General features: G+C 41.9%; 1 protein-coding gene across 1 annotated transcript in view; it reads right to left on the reverse strand.

Moving 5' to 3' along the window:
- LOC119723227 overlaps positions 1 to 22,966 on the reverse strand; it is a 72,300-nt gene that overhangs the window by 26,230 nt on the left and 23,104 nt on the right. The window contains 22 exon segments of the mRNA XM_038193790.1: positions 523 to 765; positions 1,638 to 1,880; positions 3,279 to 3,524; positions 4,245 to 4,490; positions 5,101 to 5,343; positions 6,362 to 6,607; positions 7,500 to 7,517; positions 7,520 to 7,741; positions 8,473 to 8,718; positions 9,469 to 9,711; positions 11,474 to 11,716; positions 12,433 to 12,675; positions 13,038 to 13,280; positions 13,626 to 13,871; positions 14,535 to 14,777; positions 16,112 to 16,357; positions 17,783 to 18,025; positions 18,620 to 18,865; positions 19,710 to 19,952; positions 20,070 to 20,312; positions 20,750 to 20,992; positions 22,415 to 22,657. Of these exon segments, the coding sequence (XP_038049718.1) occupies positions 523 to 765; positions 1,638 to 1,880; positions 3,279 to 3,524; positions 4,245 to 4,490; positions 5,101 to 5,343; positions 6,362 to 6,607; positions 7,500 to 7,517; positions 7,520 to 7,741; positions 8,473 to 8,718; positions 9,469 to 9,711; positions 11,474 to 11,716; positions 12,433 to 12,675; positions 13,038 to 13,280; positions 13,626 to 13,871; positions 14,535 to 14,777; positions 16,112 to 16,357; positions 17,783 to 18,025; positions 18,620 to 18,865; positions 19,710 to 19,952; positions 20,070 to 20,312; positions 20,750 to 20,992; positions 22,415 to 22,657 (5,121 nt within the window).

A 22,966-nucleotide genomic window follows, 5' to 3' on the forward strand; every position in this document is an offset into this window, starting at 1 on the left:
TTCCGTAAAAAGCGTGTTACAGAAATGAGAATAACATGGGGTAAACATCTGAAATCAAAATGCTTGTATCAGCAAAAAATTTTTTTTTTAGGAATATACACAGTTTAAAATTGAAAATAATTCTCACAAAATTCTATGTCTTTCCTATGACTTTGTTATTTTTACAAATTTGCATGACTTTTCCAGACCGGGAAACTACAGAAAAAAAAATGCATGACTTTTCCAGTTCTGCAAGAAAATGCATTACAAACAGATCTGCCTTTCCAGTAGACCAGTTCCTGGTTCCTACGTTATTGATTCCAATAGAGGGCAGAAACCATGTAGTCTACCCTACAAGAACTGAGATTACTGTCACGCAGCAAATTATCCAACATTTGTAACATATTATTGTTTCATAACGAAATGTGGGCCGATTTGCTCCATTGCTCATTCCTAGGAAGATACAGACTTCAAAAGAACTTTTTCCCCCCCGAACCCCCCCCCCCCCCCCTAACAAAACCAGACTGCCAATCTTTCAAGTACCTTCTACCGTGACTGTAAATTTGCAAGTGTTCTGGTTGCCGGCATCATCATCAGCGGTACAGATGATCTCATTCGGACCGACGGACAGCTGCGATCCAGACACCGGCTGGCAGTCCACATCTGGAGCAGGGTCTGCGTTGTCGCTTGCAATTGGCTTCTTGTATTGGACTGTGGCAAAGTTTTCGCCAGTATCTACCGGCTCCGTCATGGCAATTGAACAATCCAACTCTGGCTTTTCGTCATCTGAAATTGTACGGAATTGAAAAAAAAAGTAAGTAAACTTTACTTTGTTTTTAGTGCATTAATGCCTCAGATGTACGCTTTTCCAAAAATCATCAAAAGTTCATGGTAAATACGTCTGAATAAACTGACTCTTCAACTTCAAATTTTAATTGATAGTACTCCCTGAATTGGTCACATGTAGCCCAAGTGATAGCATGTCTATATTAAAAATGCCTTCAAAAGAGTTCGGTTTAAACAAGAAAATGACAATTGGAGGTCCACGATGTAATATGTGCCTGGCTATCCTTTAATTCTGAGGACTTGAAACAAAAGGTTTTAAACCTCAGGAATAACACCAACTGGACATGAGTCAAAGTTCTTGTTAATGTACAAACCTAACGGGACACGTCAAGAAACATTTGAAATCCAAACGAAGGATCCAAAGAAGGGAGCAGTAACGATCCTCAGTAGAATAGAATTTGTGTGAGTGTACAAGTATTACATTCACTGTGTGGACTTCCGAACAAAAGATGTCCACATAAACCAGGTAGCAGCGACGTTGTGTGGACTTGCCCACGTCCACACAGTTTTTCCCCCTCTCTGGAAAACAGGTTTAGAGGCATTTTGGGGTTAGGTTTATGTCTCGCAGAATGAAGAGAAACACTCAAGGGAATCATATAAAAAAAATTGAGTTGAAAGAGTTTTCACAGTATAAGTAAAATGAGGGGTTTTTTTACAGGTTTTTCTTAACTACACGAAAACAAAGGAATGTTAACACTAGGTATTTAACGTAAACATGGGCGTGTTGATCAATTCACCAAAGCAGTTATTCCCGGACAAAAAGGGCTAGGCTAGGCAGCGAAGTGGCCCTCAAAACTTCAATCGCAGCGTACCTGTAACGTCGATTGTGAACGAGCACGACTTTTCATTGCCAGCGTTGTCTCTGACTGAGCACACGACAGTGGTTTGGTCCAACGAAAACTCCGAACCGGGTGGTTCGAGACAGGTAACCACTAGAGTGGCGTCCACGTTATCTGTGGCAGTCGGAACTTCGTAGTTGATGCTGGCAAATGGCTTGCCAATATCGGTCGACTCACTCATGGGCATTGGACACTTCATTTTTGGCTCCTCATCATCTGGAATAAAGGAATTATAAGGCCGAGTAAAAATGTACCCCAGTTTTTTGTCCCCGTCCACTTCCTTTTTCCGCCCACTTTTTTTCATTTGTCTTTTTTAAAAATTCATACATTTGCAATATATTTTGCAAATACATTGTCTATATATTGTCTTTTTATTTGTTCCTACAAAATTTGTAGCTATGTAGAAGAGGGTCACAGGTCCTATGGATACAATTTTGTATAAGCAGACGAGTGGAGAAAATAGAAGAATCCATCCGCCATCTTGAGAAAAAAAAAGGTGCCTGCATGCCTCCTTTATTTTTTTCACTAAGCCTGGATGAGATACTATTCTGTGTTTTTCACTCCGGTGAAGAACAGAAGTGTTTCACATATTTAAGTCCGTTTGATTTGTCTCAGAGAAGATGGCTCTTTTTTTAAGTCATTTGGAGCTATCCAAATAGTAACTGATGAAATTATTGTTGAAAAGCATACTTGGTTTAAAGATGGGGATGGCACTAAACTCCCTGTGAAATTATTCTTTCTGGCATGCTGGCATTTTGAAGAAAACTATAAAAGAGGGTCATATCCACAGATCCGTCTGCATGAGAATGAGAAGAACTTTGGCTGAATGCGAACGTGTCCCGGACGCTGATTTTGGGCGCAATTCAAAACATGACTCGGCAACTTCTGATCCTTAAATATCGTTTTCTCGGAGTATACAGCATTCACTGAGCTGAAACTTCATCAGGGGATAGTTGTTAAGCACCCTTTTTTTTTTAAATTATGAGCAATTTTGTTGCTTCAAACGAAAAAAATGCACAAATGACAAATGATATACTCTATCTACACAATTAAAATTGGAAGACATAACACGTGAGTAGAAGACCTCAATATTAAAACTTGAGTTCCGTTTACAAATTTCTGTTTAGAATTCAAAAGAAGTTTGATTTTTTTTTTCATACAAAAGCTTAAACTTGAAAGTTCACAACTTGAGTAGCTACTTAGGGTGTTTCTAATGCTTTGAAAATTAACATTTTCAGTTAACATTGATTCTTACCATGATAAAACTAGAACGCTGGAATTGCCAAGAACTAAAAGATAACTAAATCATTTAAATGATTGAAACAAGCAGGGATTGGATAAAGGCCCGTCTCAATCCATATTCGGGACGAGTTTCGGACAAATTGCCGGTAGAATCATTCACTTTGTCTGCAAGAAGCTCTGTATGTGTCCTGTTTGTGTTCCGGGGAAATTTTCATCAGCAACTGCTTGACCCACCAAAACTGATAACTTCAACCTTGGAAGATTGCGGGGAGGTTGTTCAGAATCCTTCAACTTGCACACGGTACAATGTCCGCAACCTTCCCGGAATTCGTCCCGGAAATGAATTAGGAAGGCCCCAAAAAACTCACACACCTCTAACATCAACTTGGAAGTTGCAACCCCTCTTGTTCTCTGCATCGTCAACCGCCTTGCACCTGACAGTGGTGCTACCGATCGGGAATGCTGTATTCGAAGCCGGAGTGCACGTGACAGTTGGATTGGGGTCGGCGTTGTCAGTTGCCGTCGCTAATTCGTAGATGATGAGGGCAGTTGCTAGGCCATCATCGGTGGTAACATCGGGCATCGGCAATGGGCATGTAATTCTGGGCTTCTCGTCGTCTGTGAATAAAATCCCGAATAAAACACAAAGGATTTCAAATGTTGACATGAAGACATGAATTTGGGTTGTTCTTCGGGGAGTCAGTCAGAAATTCAGTTAGTCAGGGAGTCGGAGAGTCGGTTGGTCAGTCAGTCAGAGGAAACGTCCGGCCCTTCAGTAGGGCCGTGTGTATTTTTCGAATAATTTAGTGTTCGATAAGTGCTTGGACTTGATCGTATATTTGAAATGCGCTAAACAAGTAAAACAGGCGACAGCCTAAACGGGCCGCTGATTGCGATTTGCGTGCACCTGCACTGGTAAAAATTGAAAGAGCTTATTGAAATCAAATTGAAAGAGCTTATTAAAATCATATCAAGAAGTGATATTTGAATGGCTGATATTTGACTGATTTTGAAGAAGAAATATGAGCTAATATTCCTCATGGAAGCTCAGAAATCATGCGCGAAAGTGGCTTTCCAAAAAGTGTCATTTGACAAACAAAAGAACAATGTCACTGATGCGATTGAAATAACTTTGTGGACGTGTTACATCTTCTCCTCAAGATCGCTGATTTTTTCGAATATTTGGTATAATATTAGGCACACCCCTGTTCCTTTACGTTCAGAAACAACACAACAACAATTTTAAGCTCATTATTATTGGACTTATTTTGCCTTGGGAAATTAAAACAATTGACAAAAAAAAAGAAAAAAGGTCTGTTTCTGTATAGCTGTTCCTACCTATGACTTTCACAGGGAAGGAGCATTCAGCACTATTTTGGTACTTATCCGTCACCGTGCATGTGACGACGTTATTTCCGATGCCAAATTGTGAATTGGGCAGTTTGTCGCAAGATACAATCGGGTTGTCGTCTGCGTTGTCGCGTCCCGTTGGTATCACGTAGTCCACCGTGGCGTAATCTTTGCGGCTGTCAGAAGAAAGACCCTCCATGGGATCCGGGCAAGTGATCTTCGGATCTTCCTTATCTGAAAACAAACAATCAATAACAAATTGCATCAATTTTATATTTTGTTCGTCACCAACTTTATTTTGTTAGCACTGTATACTCAGTCCTGTCCGAGGGCTCACATGAAAACAAAATTCACAAGCTTACTCATGTGGGACTTGAACCCACGACCTCCTGCTTACTAGTGCAGACGTCTTACCACGAAACCACTGAGCTTCCCAAGTTGGCTGGTTGGTTCGGATGCAGGGACTACTGCAAGCAACCAGTACTTTCCATGATGGAATTTTGTCAGTATTTTTCATGACGTAAATTCAAAGTCGATCTGTTGCATGGGGTGCATTCTGGAAACTAGGAAGGATATGGAAGTCCTCCACTGTGGCCCAAGAGCTCAAACTGAACATCTTCAAGACAGCCTGCCTACCCTGTTACATGGCTGCGAGACATGGGTCATCACCAAGTCCCTTGCCATATATCTTAACAGCTGTCTCACAAACTGCCACCGGATCATACTCGGCATAAAACGTCTTGAGAAGGTTACTAATACCATGCTGTACAACATCAGCCAGCAACAACCATTAACGACTGATCAAACTCCATACTTGCATCAGAAATCAATACTTGGGACATACCTGTGACTTCGACAGGGAATGTGCATGTGGCTATGTTTCCGTATTTGTCGGTGGCGGTGCAGATGACCTCATTGGCCTCGATCCAGAATTGGGAGCCCGGTGCCCGTTCGCAGGACACCAGTGGATTGTTGTCCGCGTTATCGGTTGGTACCGGTACAGTGTAGGTGACGGTTGCGTACGACTGGCCAAGGTCTGTGTTCTGGTTCATGGGGAGTGGGCACGTCAATTTGGGGCTTTCCTTGTCTGAAAAATGCAAAGGGAGATACTGAACACAATTTTGCTTGAATTTAATTAAAGTCAATTTTAAGTTTTATTTCAAATCAAGGCTACCCACAGACTGAGTTTTGGAGTATCATAATTAATGTGTCCAACTCCTGTGCAACGGTACATGGTGTTTGTGTTCCTGGGCAAGCCTGTTTACCCCAATTGCTTCTGTCCACCTATATATGAGTACCTAGGAGGGTAGGGACAGGATTGTACTGATCTCTAGGTGCTGCAGAAAACTGGTGTCATGGTCTGATGAACAGGAGTAATAATTCTAATGCACTGGAGATTTTGGTACAAGCAGAATATTACTATTACATTTATTATTATTAAATATTAACAATTTAACAAATTAAAGTTACTGTCAATTTTTTTAAAAATACATATTAAATATAAAAATAACTATAGTGGACAGCAATACAGGGTGAGTAAAAAAAACCCCAAATGTTGGGACCATTGTTTCAGTGAAGTTCTGCGTGTAGCAATTTCAAAATGTAGGATATGAAAGCCCAATTCATAAGCTTTCATTTAGCACAAGAATCATTTAAAGCAATTTTAAACACAACCACCGTTTTAAAGTTCTGTCCACGGATCACAAAAAAAAGTTCAGTGTTCTTTCAACAAAACGAAAACAAATCACATAGGGATATTTGCTGAAGGAACGCTCACCTTTTTTGTGATCCGTGGACAAAACTTTAAAACGGTGGTTGTGTTTAAAATTCAGCAACTTGAATTCAGTAATTTGAATGATTCTTGTACTGAAAGAAAGCTTTTGAATTGGGCTTTCATGTCCTAGATTTTGAAAGTGCTACGTGCAGAACTTCAATAAAACAATAGTCCCGACATTTGGGTTTTTTTTTTTTTACTCACCCTGTACAACGTTAACAATTTAATAATTTATCTGCCCTAATTTCTTCAGCATCAGAAAGAAAAAAAAAGATTTCTTGAAAACAGAACAAAATTAAAATTTCTAGCAGTAAAAAATATCAACAATTACCTTTGACCTCAATGAAGAATGAGCACGTCTTTGAGTTGCCGGTGTTGTCGGTGGCAGTGCAAGTCACCGGAGACGTTCCAATGAGGAATTGCGAGCCCGGTGCCTTGTCGCAGGTGACTTGTATATCCTTGTCGACGTTGTCGGTTACCGATGGTAGATCGTAGTTGACGGTGGCAAAGGCCTCCCCTGCATCGGCTGAAAGATCCTTCATGTTAATCGGGCAGCCAAACTGGGGCTCTTCTTTGTCTGCAAGAAAAAAACCCAATAAATAGCATCAGAGTAACGTTCAACAAAACTATTACTAAAATAAAAAAAAATGAATCTTCGCTGTAGATGAGTCCACCATATGTCCATCACAAGTCCTTCCACGAGTCCAGTCACAAGTAAGGCCCCAGTTGCACATCCAAGACCAAAGACCAAGACTCTGCCAAGACCATGTAGGAAATGTGGCGCCACATTCACATTTGGTCTTCTGAGCTGCAGTCTGCAGACCATGATCAAAATGTGCTGCGTTGTCGTCCCGAATGCTACGACTCCAAAACGACCTCAACTATTACGACTTTGTTATACGACACAACCGTTTGAGTACAGACAGAGAACAGACTTTGATTCGTTTTGGATTTTTTTCGACGACCATCACGATATGTTTCAACTGTTGAAACTAATCGTGGCTCCACTGCTGACCATGCACAACCTGTAGGATGCTAAAACGATGCTCAAGAAGTAGTTCCGATAAAGTTCAGATGTCGTTCCGAGTTTCACAATGTCGTCGAGTCTTGCATCTCAGCACTGTCTTATCATGATCGGGAGGCTACGTTGTGACAAGCCCTTTACAGAGGGAGGAACACTTACAAAGACATGCCTTTGTTACAATTCATTCGAAAAACTTGTGACATAAAATGAGATTGGAGGACTTGTGACGGACTTGTAAGTCTTTTTACTTAATCCTTCTTGCCTTTCGGAAAAATTCTACTCACATCAAAGCCAGGCCACCTAACTGTCCAATTGTTTAAAGTGTTACGGACAATTTGTTGAACTTAGTATTAAAAACAACATTTCATATTATCAAAAATTTGCAGTAACGATGGCAAGAACTGTTGCAATGTCAACACAACTAGACAATATACAAAGCTTGTACCTTCAACCGTAATTTTGAAGGGCACGTCTTCGTGTTGCCGGCAGAATCTGTCGCGGTGCACGTGACGGTGTTACTTCCCATGCCAAATGGTGTGCCCGGTGGTGGGTCACAGGTTACCTGTACAGTGCCGTCCACGGTATCTGTCGCTGTCGGGACAGTGTAGGATACCGATGCGGTCGGCTCACGCGGGTCTGTTTGTTCATCCATGGGCAGTGGGCAGTCGAACTTCGGTGCCTCGTTATCTGACAAACAAATCCATGAGTATTAATCAATGAAAGTAACGTCGCTGAGAAAAGGAGATGTCAACGGGCCCCTTGCCTTTCATGATGAAAGTATTCGCGCATTCAACAGAGGAACAAAGATCTGTCTCAGTATTGGACACTTTTGGTACGGTATCGATCAGAATAATGCACAAGTAATGAATGTTTATGAGTGCAATGGTAAGAATAACTACTGGGGTGACGGGATGTGAAATTCCACGCGGTGAAGCCGAGTGGACTGGAACATTCCATCTGTCACCGAATGAAATTATTCTTTCCGTAGCACGAATGTGAAACATTCATTGTTTGTTTTATGCAACGCTTGAGTAAATCCTCGTCATCTGATTGGTTTGATGTACACTGGTACTCTGAATGTACAGCATCAGAGCCATTAGAGCGGTGCCAAAGAACGCAACCAATAATGTGACTGTGCAATGGATGTTCTATTTACAATGCACTGAAATGAATAATTCAGTAACATGTGATCAAGGATCCACCAATCACATATCAGGGATTTATTCTGGCGTCGTACAAAATGAAAATCCCAACAATCAAGCTAATTATCTTTTTCATGATGGTGAAAATGAATTGAATAGGAAATCGCTTTTGTCATATGAGAACAATTCCTGCAGGATCAAAACGTCAGGCTCTCACTTAAAAAAAGATAATAATAAAATTAACTATCCTTCAAAAATGCCGCTGTCTAATCGTACCTCCGACTTTAATAAAGAAGGAACACTCTTTCGTATTGCTGGCCGAGTCGGTGGCACGACAATTGACTTGAGATTTTCCAATTGGGAATTGGAAGCCTGGTGGTTCGATACACTGGATTTGGAGGTTTGAGTCTACGTTGTCGGTTACTTCAGGCAGAGTGTAGGTGACCGTCCCATACGCCTGACCCGCGTCGACAGAGACATCCAGCATGTCAATGGGACACTCATACTCCGGTTCTTCATTGTCTGAAATTGGAATGAAAAACAAAACAAAAAGATTGCCGTGGCTTCCATAATGATGAAAAGCAACTTAAAGGCCTAAAGGATCAGTTGAATTTACCCCCAAAGCAGAATGATGGATTATTATAGAAAACCTTAGACCCCCTTTACACAGGGCTGCGAGCTTTGGGCCTCCCTTGTAAAACTGGCCAGGTCGCTGTTGGAGGCTCAAAGGAGGCCGAATGGTTGCCTAGGTCGTTCAAAGGTGGTACACAGGATGTTCAGACATCGCCATGGTCGCCGTAATTTTTTAAACATGTTCAAAACAGTCGCACAAAAGTTGCCGAGGAGGTTGCTTGCTCAAAGGTGGCTCAGATGAGGCAGAAGGGAGGCACAAGCATTGCCGTGGATGCAGAATGGATGCACACTGGTTGGCCAATGGTCGTAATAGATCCGTTCTGTTGCAAATTTTACCGTCTATCTGGGCGATATGCTTCTGCTTTCCTTGTGCCTCCTTTGGCCGACCAAAAGCGTGCATTGAACGATGTCTGTTGCAACCGCTGTGCCTCCATTCGGCATTGGTTGCCTTAAGTTGCACAGGGGAAGCACAGGGGAGGCAGGCAAGTGGCTCAGTGGACACACAGGTCACTCGTAGCGATCAAGTCATGTAAAAGCCAAAACAACTCAAGTCTGTCATACTGTAAAAAATTACAGAAATGTCACATCTGAACTAAACTCTTTGACTTTATTCGGAGATAAAATACGCCAAGGTTTTACCGTTAACTTGGATGGTGAATGGGCACGTCTTTACGTTGCCGGCAGAATCGGTGGCAGTACATGTGACGGTGTTTGGTCCGATGCCAAACGGTGTGCCCGGTGCTGGCGTGCACGTTACTTCCACGCCACCGTCCACGTTATCGTTGGCTGTGGGTACAGTGTAGGAGACTTGGGATGTTGGCTGACGTGGGTCCGTGTCTTCGGTCATGGAAAGCGGGCAGTCAAACTGCGGGGCTTCGTCATCTAACCGATAAAACAAAATCCAAACACAAATGAATGAAAACACCGGTTGGCCTACACTTTCACGGCAAGACTTGAGATTTCCATAAGATCATCAAAATCGTTCAGTTAATTAATCAGCATTGCTAATGTTCAATGTTTCATGACTTTGCTTGTGATCCCTGGCTACATGGCATAATGGTTAATGGCTTCGGACTCGCCCCTTGACATTGATACAATAGGAAACTGCCAGCACAGGGCTAGATTAGCTCAGTTGGTAGAGCACCGGAACGGCAATCCGGAGATCGCAGGTTCAAACCCCGCTTCAGTCATTGTCTTCGTTGAACATTTAAACTCATATTTCATGTGGTCAGAAGTAATGCTTAGAAAACGTGTTTCTGGAAATGTAGTTTGAAAAACAGAAGGCTTGTTCACAGTTTGATTTCCACTATTGACTCCCTTATAATAGTAACAAATAAAAAGAGTAAGTTGGGACTATTGAAACCTCACTATTTTCAGGCTTAGATTATCTCTACAGGCTGAGTAAAAAAAATGAAACCCAAATGTCGGGACCATTGTTTTAGTGAAGTTCTGCATGTAGCACTTTCAAAATCTAGGATATGAAAGCCCAATTCATAAGCTTTTTTTTAGTACAAGAATCATTCAAATCACTCATGTACTTTTCAAGTTACGGCGTTTTAAACACAACCACCGTTTTAAAGTTCTGTCCACGGATCACAAAAAAAGGTGTGCGTTCTTTCAGCAAAACAAAAACAATTCACACACATCCCTATTGATTTGTTTTCGTTTTGCTGAAAAAACAATGGACTTTTTTTGTGATCTGTGGACAGAACCTTAAAACGGCGGTTGTGTTTAAAACTCCGTAACTTGAAAAGTACATGAGTAATTTGAATGATTCTTGTACTAAATAAAAGCATATAAATTGGGCTTTCATATCCTAGATTTTGAAAGTGCTACATGCAGAACTTCACTAAAACAATGGTCCCGTCATTTGGGTTTAATTTTTTTTTACTCACCCTGTATGAAACACAGTAGCACCTGGACTGCACACGACAGTGTGCCTCAAAAAATGTAGCAGTCAAACAACTTTTCTTCTGAGGAAACTTAGTCACTTTTTTGGTTGTAAAACAATTACTTTTTTGGTTGTTAAAACCATTTTTTTTGGTAAAGCAATTACAATCACCGACATTTTAATATGTCAATCTGTTGAAAACACTGAAATGATGGTGCTCAGTACAGTGGAACGCCGCTATACCGAACATCATCCTTGGCTCCCTGTTTTAATGTACAAAACGTACCGACATCATTGTTAAAAAAGTCAACAGATTAAAAAGAAAACTACTGGTTGTACGCGTATTAAACACTGTTTGGGCCAATTTTAATTCCCAAACATCAAACCACCCATAGTTACATCGGGTTTGAATGTTGAAAAGCGATAGATGGCTATTATTTCTCCAAGGAATAAAAGGGAAAACCACCCGTTGCTAAAGTTTTCGTGCGGCGGCGGGACGTGAGAAATGCCAGTTCAGTGACTTCACTATTGGTCAAAAGAGGGTACTGGCGGTTCAAAATCGCTGTACCGAACGATCGTTATTACAAACACTTTCTTTGGATCCCACGATGTTTGTTATAGCTGCGTTCCACTGTATGTGATTTTCTGGTTGACTAATAAAAGTTGCCTACGGTAAGGGGCTTTGTAGCTAATTGTTGCAAAAGGTAACAAAAGGTTCCTGTTATAAGGTGAGAAACCAACAGTTGTCCGTACCTGTGACTCTCACGGTGAAGGAGCATCCCCCTATATTGCCAGCTTTGTCAGTGGCCGTACATTTGATCGTGTTCAGCTGGACCGACAATTGCGATGGTGACTCAATATCACAAGTCGCTACAAGGTTTTGGTCCTGGTTGTCCGACACGGTTGGAAGGCTGTATCTGACGGTCGCGTAGTCCTTTCCGGCATCCACAGATCTCTTCATTGGTTCTGGACAGGTGAGTTTGGGTGCTTCTTCATCTAGAATTCATAAGCAAAGAAAAAAAAAATGGTCAAACTAGTTCAACACGACGATGCAAATGGAGACATTTCCATGGACAATTTCGGAATTGTTCTTAGAGAATCTCTCAAAGTCAATCTTGAGAACTTTGGCATGCGTGCTGTTTCAAGCTAATGCCTGCTCAGAATTTCCTGGATCCCAGCGCCACATTTTTCAAGATAAGAGTTTGATTCATCTTGTTGGCAGAGCCGTCGACCACTGCAGCAGCTTGATTATTCTGTCATGCAGTGTGACGCCGAAGAAGCACATGTGTAGTTGGAGCATAGCGCATCGATCTCATGTTTTACATCACAAGCAACGTTTACCAAGAGAATTAGATTAAGCGCACAAACATTAGTTGTTTGGCAAAATGAGTTAACATCACAAATACTACACATCGTTACATTCTCCAGGACAAAATTGGAGAAAAATGCTGCACATAAAACGTGCGCGATCCCCCTGGCATGCTGGCAGATTGTAAACAGGAAGTTAGTAAGGACAATGGAATCACTATACAGTCAACAACTGTGAAGCTATAACGGGGCCTTTTACTTCTAACACAATAACTCTCACGACACTGGCTAGAGAAACAAAGAGGGATAAATCATTGCCTTGCTGGGACCAAGGCCTGTAAAGTGACCCTCTACAAGGCCTGTAGAGTTTAGCCGAAACAGCCAAAAATATTCCTTCTCCTTACCAGTTACAGTAACGGTAAACGTGCAAGTCTTTTTGTTGCCAGAAGTGTCGACTGCCGTACAAGTGACCGTGTTAGGGTTGATGAAGAACTGGGAGCCAGGTGACGCATCGCAAACCACAAGGGGTTCTTCTCCGGAATTGTCCTGTGCACGCGGAGTCACGTAGCTGACGTAGGTGTACCTTTGGCCCAAGTCGGCCGGTTCTGACATGTCGATAGGGCACGTGAACTCCGGCTCTTGTTTATCTGAAATTGCAACAAAATCAAAGTATTTTCAAATTCACAAAACAAAGATGTTTATTGGGGTTTGTTTTTGCGGATGAAACGCTGCACTGATATTGTTATAAGAAATTTAAAGTTGTTAACAATTTATATCACTCGGGTGGGACTCAAACCCACGACCTCCTGCTTTCTAGTGCTGATGTCTTACCACTCGACCACCGAGCTAACAGGATCTGTTGGCTGGTTTGAATCTGATGTACATAGCAGCGGGTACCGCATTAACTATTATTAGTTTGGTTTACATAACCCAGACACAAAAATTCCACCTTAAAAACAAAACAAAGGTTGTACTGCAAAGTTTGCGAAAAGCCAATGATATCACTTACCTACAACTTTTATACCGAAGTCGCATGTTTTCATGTTCCCTGTGTTGTCAGTAGCAGTACAGGTCACAACCTGAGTTCCAATGTCAATTTGTGAGTTTGGTTTCGGAAGGCAGTTGACTGTGGGATTTTGGTCGACGTTGTCGGTGGCTTCTGGCTCGTCGTACGCAACGGTGGCATACTTCTCGTCCCTGTCCGTGAATTCTACCATGAATTTTGGGCATGTTAGCTTCGGCGGCTCCTTGTCTGAAAAAAGAAAAAAAAAACAATTAAAAAGTCATTTCCAGGTGTTGAGAAGGCAGCCAATTCTTTGTCAATCAGCAAATTGTTTGAATTGTTATAGTTTGCTCTAAGTTGGCTATAATCAAAGGCCTAGATTTGCAGCAACAATTGGGAGTTGAGTGACAAAATTCTGACAGTTTTCAGACACTGAAATTCAAAATCCTGGGAGCAACTTCAACTCATAGTGGCGCCATTAATGTCATGCAGAACATAAATGCATTATGTATCTAAGCACGCTTTAATTATGTATCTAAGCACGCTGGCAAGATCGTTTCCACTCTCTTAGCGCGGCGTTACGAAGAAATTTACCCGTTACTTTAACGTTGAGCGTGCAAGTTGCAGAATTGTCGGCGTTATCAGTGGCGGTGCAGGTGACTGTGGTCGAGCCAGTGGGGAACTGGAATCCTGGAGCTTTATCACAGCTGATCAATGGATTGAGATCTGCGTTGTCACTTGCCGTCGGCAGGGAATAGTCGACGGTTGCGTAGTCCTTACCGATGTCGGTGTTCTGAGTGATGCTGGTGCTAGTGCATGTCAAGATGGGCGGTTCGTTATCTGGACATTTATGAAAGGAAATCGAGAAAAAACAAGAAATATTGTTGTGAATACAAACATAACGGAGTTGATCAGTAAACAGATTTCTTTTGGAACTGTACAAAAAAAACACAATCAATTATTGACTAAGTACAAATTGTGAGTCTTGACACCTTTCATTAACAACAACAAAAAGGAAAAAAAGATACTGGGGAATTAAAAAAACCCAAACAGGTTTCTGTACTTTTTTCCAATTTGTTTGATATTTTGTTGACTTTTGGGGAACTTTGTTGACAATTTTGAATTCTAAACCAATTCAATGTGGTCTTAAATTCTTAACTTGGTCTATGGAAACATAAAAAACTTGCAATTTACCTTACCTCACAATACCTTTGGAATAAAACGATAATGAAGGAGTCATAATTTTCATCTATTCAGAGAAAAGGCAGAAATAACTGTCTCTTTGGAATTTGTTTACTAATTTACTCCAAAATCTCAGAATAAATCAGCCACCGATTGAACCAACAGGTGAAAATAAATGTACACAACAATCACAGAATTTCAATTCAGACTCTAGTGGTAGTTTGACTCACGGATGTAACTTTTCTTAAGGAAAAAGAAACATTGACAGAAAATCTGGTCCGAAACAAAAATAGAAAAAAGCATAGCCTTCAGATTTCGTACCATATACCGTCACGTTAAACCTGCAGCTATTTTTGTTGTTACTGCTATCCACGGCAGTACACTGGACCGTTTTGGTCCCAATTGTAAACTGTGACGACGGCGCAGGTGAGCAGAAAACTGCGGGATTCAGGTCATAGTTATCAGTCGCAACGGGCACTTTGTAGGAAACGGTGGCAAACGGCTCGCCTGGGTCCACGTTCTCATCCATGGCGAATGGGCATTTAATCTCCGGCTTTTCGTCATCTGTGAAAACAAACAAAGCCAAACTTATCAATTTTATCAACACGTCGGACTTCTGGGTATAAATGTGACGTGTCACGATGGAATGAGTAAAACTATTTGCGGTATCCGCTCTGTTCACAAGTACCCCCTCACAGGCAAAGAAAGTACAGTTGGGGGTGACCGACCGACGCCATCTTGCCTGACTGCATTTGCCACGAAGCGTGGCCACTGCGTGTGTACATAGTACAAATCCCCTGGTGTACGTGCGTCACACACAAGGAACGGTGCGCGTCAACCAGCGAAATGTCCCGCACATGGGACGTCGTTGCTAGGTAAAAGGGCGCCCTCTTTCGTCGGCGCACGAAGCCCATAGCGAGACAGAGCAAAAATTCAAGAGAGGGTTGATTTGAACTACAATATCTACATCCTCATCTACATGTATCTCACACTTTTTTTTAGTTCTTTTTTTTTTAAACCTATTTTTGACCCGTTTTAGTTGCCGCCTTTCAGCCATCCGCAACTATTTTGAATATCTTATCAAGGTTTCTAGCATGTTATAAAAACAAATTTCCCCAAATATTCTCTGATATTTGCCTGAGAAATTTCCGAAACTCCGTGAGAATTAGTTTCACTTTTAATGATGTTGCTGGGAAGTCAAGAGGTGATTGCAGCAAAGCAGCCAAAATGCTGATAACACAAAGGCAACTTTTTATGACAAGCGATGGCCTCCCTTCATAATAAATAATTATAGTGGGTATTTATAAGTTGCACAAAATATGTTCCCAAGTAAAAATTCATCTCACCGTCCCTTTAATATATTCCCATTTTTTGTCAAATTCCCTGAGTTTTTCCCAGTGTTTTTTTTCCCCCAAATTCCCTGAGTTTTCCCTGACTGAGAATAGGGAAACTCGTTTTCCAGGTTTCTCAGATTTGCAGAACAGCTGGGAAGACCAAAAATATACAACAATTTTGATTATAATGCTGCACATACCTCCCACTTCCACCATTTTTTGGTCGAATTCCCTAAGTTTTTCCCAGTGTTTTTTTTCCCCCGAATTCCCTGCGTTTTCCCTGACTGAGAATATGGAAACTTGTTTTCAAGGTCTTCCCAGATTTGCAGAACAGCTGGGAAGACCAAAAAGATACAACAATTTTGATTGTAACGCTGCTCATACCTCCCACTTCCACCATTTTTTGTCAAACTCCCTAAGTTTTTCCCAGTGTTTTTCCCCCCGAATTCCCTGCGTTTTCCCTGACTGAGAATATGGAAACTCGTTTTCAAGGTTTCTCAGATTTGCAGAACAGCTGGGAAGACCAAAAATGTACAACAATTCAAATCATAACGCTGCTCTTACCTCCTACTTCCACGGTGAATTCGCACTCTTCGCTGTTGAGGGAGTTATCGACGGCGGTGCACTTGAACGTGTTGGGTCCAATTTGGCTGACCTGGCTCATTGAAGCCGGTATGCAGGTAACCACCGGCGCAGGATCAACGTTATCGGTCGCTGATGCTTTCTCGTAAGTGATGGTGGCATACGGTTTTCCGGCGTCGAACGACTCCTTCATGTCGACGGGGCAAGTAACCTTTGGTTTTTCCTCATCTGTAAATTCATATTTAATTAACAAATTATTGGCCGGAACACAGGTACTGAGTAGGGTGAACCTGAGAACATCGGAATACATGTACCGGTGCTCTACCGATATTTGCAATTTTTAAATGTACCACGATTTCATGTCGATCGGATAAAAGATCTTTGGTTCTTCTCCATCTTTCAATTTATCAATGTACCGGTGAAGCATGAATTTAGGTTTTACGAAATACAGACTCATTGGTGATCTTGCACATGCTAATGCACAGAGGGACCGGTCACGTGAGAGGGTTTAACCAATAAAAGGGAAAAAGAGTCCGATTTTCAAACGAGTCCGATTTTCATATGACACCGGTACTTATAATTCACAGGTAGTCAGGAAATTTGGAACTCTCTTTACAGGGTGAGTAAAAATAAACGAAACCCAAATGTCCGGGCCATTGTTTCATTGAAGTCCTGCATGTAGCACTTTCAAAATCCAGGATATGAAAGCTCATTCATATTAGCTTTCTTTTAGTACAAGAATCATTCAAATAACTTACGTACTTTTCAAGTTACAGGCTTTCAAACACAACCACCGTTTTAAATCTCTGTCCGTGGATCACAAAAAGGTAAGTATTCTTTTTTAGCAAAACGAAAACAAATCAATAGGGATGTATGTGAATTGTTTTCGTTTTGCTGAAAGAACGCACACCTTTTGTGTGATCCGTGGACAGAACTTTAAAACAGTGGTTGTGTTTAAAACTCCGTAACTTGAAAAGTACATGAGTGATTTGAATGATTCTCGTACTAAAAAGAAAGCTTATGAATTGGGCTTTCATATCATAGATTTTAAAAGTGTTACATGCAGAACTTCAATAAAACAATAGTTCCGACATTTGGGTTTCGTGCTTTTTTACTCATCTGTCCCAAAACTAAAGGTATTGAAAACATGCAAAACAAGAAAATAGACTTGCACATTAAACAACCAGTTCAACACCCCTTTAGTACAACATCAATCAAGTCAAAATAAACGTCTGGTACCTAGTTCTATTATAACACACTCTCTATGGTCATGCCACCAGACTACTGAAGAGGTCAGTCTTTTCAAACGCTTGGACATGTACAGGTCTAGTCTTAAACTTCAAATTGAAATCACTTCGCTTCACTCTCAAGGCCGGCATTTACATTTTTCAAATTTCAACACCCTGCCTGGTAGCTAGTTCTTTTCCCGACTTTCCACTCACAAAATTATTGCTTGTAAGTGTTTTTTTCTTATGAAAGTGTGTTTCACCAAATCATACTCTGTCCTGCATTTTTTGGCTAAATTATTGCTCAAGATGATAAAGGGAAACGAGAGACACAAACACTGTCAAGTTCATCGTGTTAAGACCCCGTACAAAAAACGGAAACCCAAAAACCTCCCCACTTAAAAATTTACACACAAACTGGACGTACCCTTGACTGTGACGGGGAAAGTACAGGACGCGATGTTTCCAACGTTATCACGCGCAGTGCAGACGACGACATTGGGCTCGATAAAGAACTTAGACCCTGAGGCTTTCTCGCAGGAAACGGACGGACTTGAGTCTGCGTTATCGGTAACCGTGGGTGCCGAATACTTGACGGTGGCATACGCCTGGCCCGCATCGGTCGTTTCGGTCATGGGATCTGGGCATGTAATCTGCGGCTCTTCGTCGTCTGAAAAATCAAATATGAATTGCATGGTAAACACTTCTCAGTATAGAATGTTTCCCTCGCATTTTTTTTTATTAATGTGAGGTTTAAGTTAGCAACAACGAATGCCAAAGTACAATGAAGCATTTTTGGGTAAATGTAGTACCGGCATGCAGCTGGGAAGTAACACACAAAAAAAACAGAGGAAATTCTAAGCATAACAAGACTTTATAAAGTGTTTCTCAAGTTTTAACGGCATAAGTGTGAAGTGAAAAATGAGGAATTTAGCTGATCCAAGGAATAATTGCATACCTGGTGTTGGGCCTATCGAAAACAACTGTTAATCTCCCTAGCAAAGAACTCAACCAGATTTTCTACCAAGTACCAAGATTAAAACAATGACACCCATTAAAACCTCGACGTGGCCTCTAGGATGAGCATGAACTAAATCCTTTAGGATAGGTTTATACTCTGAATAATTTTTCCCCAATTTTGTTAAACCATAAAAAGGCTTTCAACTTCTTCTGAAGCCAGAGATGGAGTCGAAGCTGCTGCTGAAACCAGAGTTTCTTAAACACCCTATGATCTGCAAAATGCCAGTGATAGATTGCCACATACCTACGACGTTTATGGTGAACGTGCACGTCTTGGAGTTGCCGTACTTGTCGGATGCCGTACACGTGACTGTCGATGGTCCAAGCGGGAATTGCGAGCCCGGTGGTTTGTCGCAGGTACGAGTTGGAGCAGGATCTGCATTATCAGTTGCGGGTTGCAGAACGTAGCTAACAGTGGCGAACGATTCGCCTGAGTCGGTGGATACATCATTCATTGCCACTGGGCAGGTGAACTTGGGCTTCTCGTTATCTGGAAGTTAAAAAAAAAAATTAAATAAAAATAAAAATTACCAGATTACAAATTTTACAAAAGCTAATTCTAGGGGGTTTTGGCAATTACAGAAACAGCCGATAAAGTATTTGGAAATAGTAAAGCAATCTGACAATAGACTCCGTGCACAATCACCCCCTCTACGGTTACAAAGGGAGAGTCTGGGGGGACAACTGGGAGGGACATTCGAATGCATTGCCGACGACGCCCGGCACTCACGTGAAGACTAATAAAATCAGTTGCGCGTACTTGGGGCCATAGGCCAAACAGAACTTCAGACATCTGGTATTTGGCAAAAGCTGCGTTCACTTGCGAACGAGTAAAAACAAGTGAAATTTCTGTCGAAATTGTTGAATGGAAATCTGAAGTGAATGGGATTTTAGCCACAAGCTAAAACAGGACAATTTTTTTGCTCTTCTATTCTCAAGAACTAGAGAAACCAGTCAAGACAGTGGTCTAAATATTGGACACCATCTTCCTATGGGGGCGCTGTTCAAACGTATATCATGGCTGCATTAGACAATAACTACCGCTGTTCGTTTTACAAGGGACGTTGCAATGAACAGCCACTCACAAACTAAAACAAGAGTTTTGGTAAAAAATACAGAAAAAAGGTACTTAATGTTCTTCCAAGTAATAATGGTGACTCATGTGGCTGTGCGTTTCTCTGGATGCCAAATTTTCCGGGGCCCGTGCCTGCCCCCCGCCTCCCCCCCCCCCAACCCTCCCGTAAAAACAACCAACCGCAAATTAAAATCCGGAAACTCGGGTGCCTGGTTCCGATGCACATCCCTAGTTCGAAGAGTGCAACTCTGATACTTACCGGTCACTTCGACAGTGAAAGTACAAGCCTTGAAGTTGTCCGAATTATCACTCGCGGTGCAAGTCACCGTATTGGTTCCGATTCCAAACTCCGAGTTGGGCTGTTTGCTGCACTCAACGCTGGGTATCGGGTCTGCATTATCGGTCGCAGTGGGCACATTGAAGTCCACAGTGGCGAACGCTTTAGCGGCATCCACAAACTCGTCCATGGAATTTGGGCAAGTCAACTCAGGCTCTTCATTATCTGCAAAATCAAAACGCAAAAGATGACTCAAAAAAGTTTAAAAACAATTCTGCTGTTCTTTAATGTTTTGGATAAATCTCAAAATTGTTCTAAACCGGTGATCAACAAAACAAGTACCTTGAACGTCAATCGGGAATGTGCAGTTCCGCTTGTTGCTTGCCGCGTCTACGGCAGAACATACGACCGTATTAACTCCAGCTTTGAATGCTGTCCCGGGCGCCGGTGCGCAGACTACCACTACTTCAGGATCCCAGTTATCAGTTGCAGTTGGAATGTTGTAGGTTACGGTCGCGAACGATTCACCGAGGTCCATATTCTCAAGCATCGGATCTAGACACATGAAGTCGGGCGCTTCGGTATCTGCAGTGGACATGCAAATAAAGATAAGGAGATGTCTTAAAAATAACCCCAGAGACAAGGAAGAGGAATTAATCCCAGTTGCGGTTCATTTTTGCCGCTGCAAACTGTTCATCAGGCCAGCGTTTGTTTCTGGTTTCAAGAGAATATTTCTACTGCCCCTGGATAAGATGCCAGTTCTTTGCAGGTTTCTCCCTGTCTAATGCCGGCACCCATTTATACTCCTGGGTGGAGAGAGGCAAGTGGGGTGAAGCGGCTTGCCCAAGGACACAACATGTGGCCAGCAGCTGGATTGGAACCCCTGACCCTCTGATCATGAGTTATGAGCCCTAATCTCTGGGCCACACTCCCCCTCAATATCTTAATTGTATCTAAATTTCAAAAAATAAAGAGTAGTAATCGAATTGAAATTGCAGTAAGTTGTATACACCCGACCCCACCTTTTACAACGACAGGGAAAAAGCACTCGTTGGTGTTGCCGGCATTGTCTTGGGCGGTGCATGTGACCTCCGTCGAACCAATCGTAAAGTCTGATCCAGAGGCTGGTGTACAGGACACCGTTGGGTTAGCGTCGGTATTGTCTGATACCGTCGGGTCGGTGTAGACCACAGCGGTGGTGGAAGAACCAGGATCGGCCGATTCGGGCATGGGCAATGGGCATCCGATCGTCGGCCCTTCCTTATCTGAAATGGCAAAAGGTAAAATGGAGATTTATTGGTTAAGAGAGCATCAATAACTCAAAACGAGGAACAAATGACGCAAACTTGTTTTACAAATACATAATCCACAAATACGTCCAAATTATCCTATTCACTAGGCCTACATCCGGTTTAATTTAAATTTTGTTTATAAATCACGCAGAATCATCTTTTGAGGATCTTACAAAAGGCACAAAATTCTGAAACTCTACAATCAATTCTACATTTTGCCAACCATAGATTATTTTATCCATAGTTCTGTTTCGTACATGAAATATATCGATTGCAGAGGCTACCTTTTCCAAGAGACTTTTCTGATCACTGGAAAAAGATAATTATAAACCAGGAAAAATTTATAAAAAAGGAAAATTAATTACAAACACAAATCAAAGTAATAATTACACTCTGCTTGCATCCAAATGCAAAGCCCAATTTGTGACATCACTCAAACAATTGATCTATCACCGCTTGATAGTTAGCCGTACCCCTTAGACAACCCTATGGAATTGTGTACGTTAAGCTTTGTTTGTCTCAGATTTTGCGCGTCCCGCGACCATTTGTTTATCATGTAATAGGACAATATTTCACAAGCTGCGTTGATGCCATTCTAACGCGATAGGTTAATTCTATCATTGGACACATTTCCACTCTAACGAATTTTGGTTTTGTGATGACAGATATGCTTTTTTTAATTGCGATTGCACAAAGAATGAAGCAGCATTGTATTCAAGTCCATAACAAGTCCAGTCGCAAGTCACATCACAAGTCCAGTTACACGTAACAGAGGATGAAATATAAATTAGGAATGCAAATTTGTCACAGTTCATATGAATAGCTTGTAACGGGACTCGTAAAAGACTCGACTACAACACTGGTTGCACCCATTGAGCTATATTAAATGACTAGAGCGCTAACTCCTCATTCCTGTGCGCGGAGACGCTTCGGAGCCACTCTGGGCGCAGACATTTTGAGTTCATGTTTGTAGAACGCAATGAAATTAGATGGACTGAATTTTATAATTGTACTCTAAATGAAACGTGTAAACTGAACGTACGCAAACAACTTAAGCGCGTCATGACGGTTTTAAAAAACATGTCACGGTTAATCATCTGCAGCAGATACGCGCATGCGTTGCGCTGTTTGCGTAGAGCAAAATGAAAGGCTCATTTGCTGATTGCGTGTTTTGGTTTTGGGTGTACTGGCTTTGGTAAGGCACATGTATAGAATACAAACGCAGATATGCAAATAGCCGTGCAAATAGCCGTACAAACGCCGTACACATTTTGAGTTTTCAATGTTTAAGCACAAACAAGGATGCGCCCAGCAGGCATCACTCTGTACATGATGCAGCGCTCTTAGTAATTTTAAGCTCTATGGTTGCACCCGACCTTACATGCCTTTCCGTACCTTCGACTGTGATCGTAAATGTGCATCTTTTCTTGTTGCCCGCGTCATCGACGGCCTTGCAAGTGACTTCATTTGGGCCCAACTGGAATTGGGATCCTGACGCGGGAGTGCAGGTAACCTCTGGAGCAGGGTCTGCGTTGTCCGATGCGAACGGTGTCGTGTACTCAACAGTGGCGTAATTTTGGCCAGCATCAACTGGCTCGGTCATGGGCAGTGGGCAGTTTATCTCGGGCTTCTCGTCATCTGAAAGAAGAAAATGAGACTTATCTTAAGCCTTTGCTAACCAGAGCTCTCTGTTGGGAATCTTCCCATATTCACAAAAAAATCAGAAAAGGAACCTGTTGCACATTCATGTACTTAATAATAATTGATAAATAATAATTGTGCTTATATAGCACTTTCCATCGTATCAACGATCTCAAAGCGCTTTACAATTATTACCCCATTCATCAGGCCACGAGACCAGGCGGCAGCCGATATCAGCGCTCAATCGGTCCTCAACCCTCACAGGTACCCATTTATACTCCTGGGTGGAGAGAGGGAATTGTAGTT

This window comes from Patiria miniata, unplaced genomic scaffold, assembly GCF_015706575.1.
Source record: "Patiria miniata isolate m_02_andy unplaced genomic scaffold, ASM1570657v1 HiC_scaffold_16, whole genome shotgun sequence".
Taxonomy (NCBI): domain Eukaryota; kingdom Metazoa; phylum Echinodermata; class Asteroidea; order Valvatida; family Asterinidae; genus Patiria; species Patiria miniata.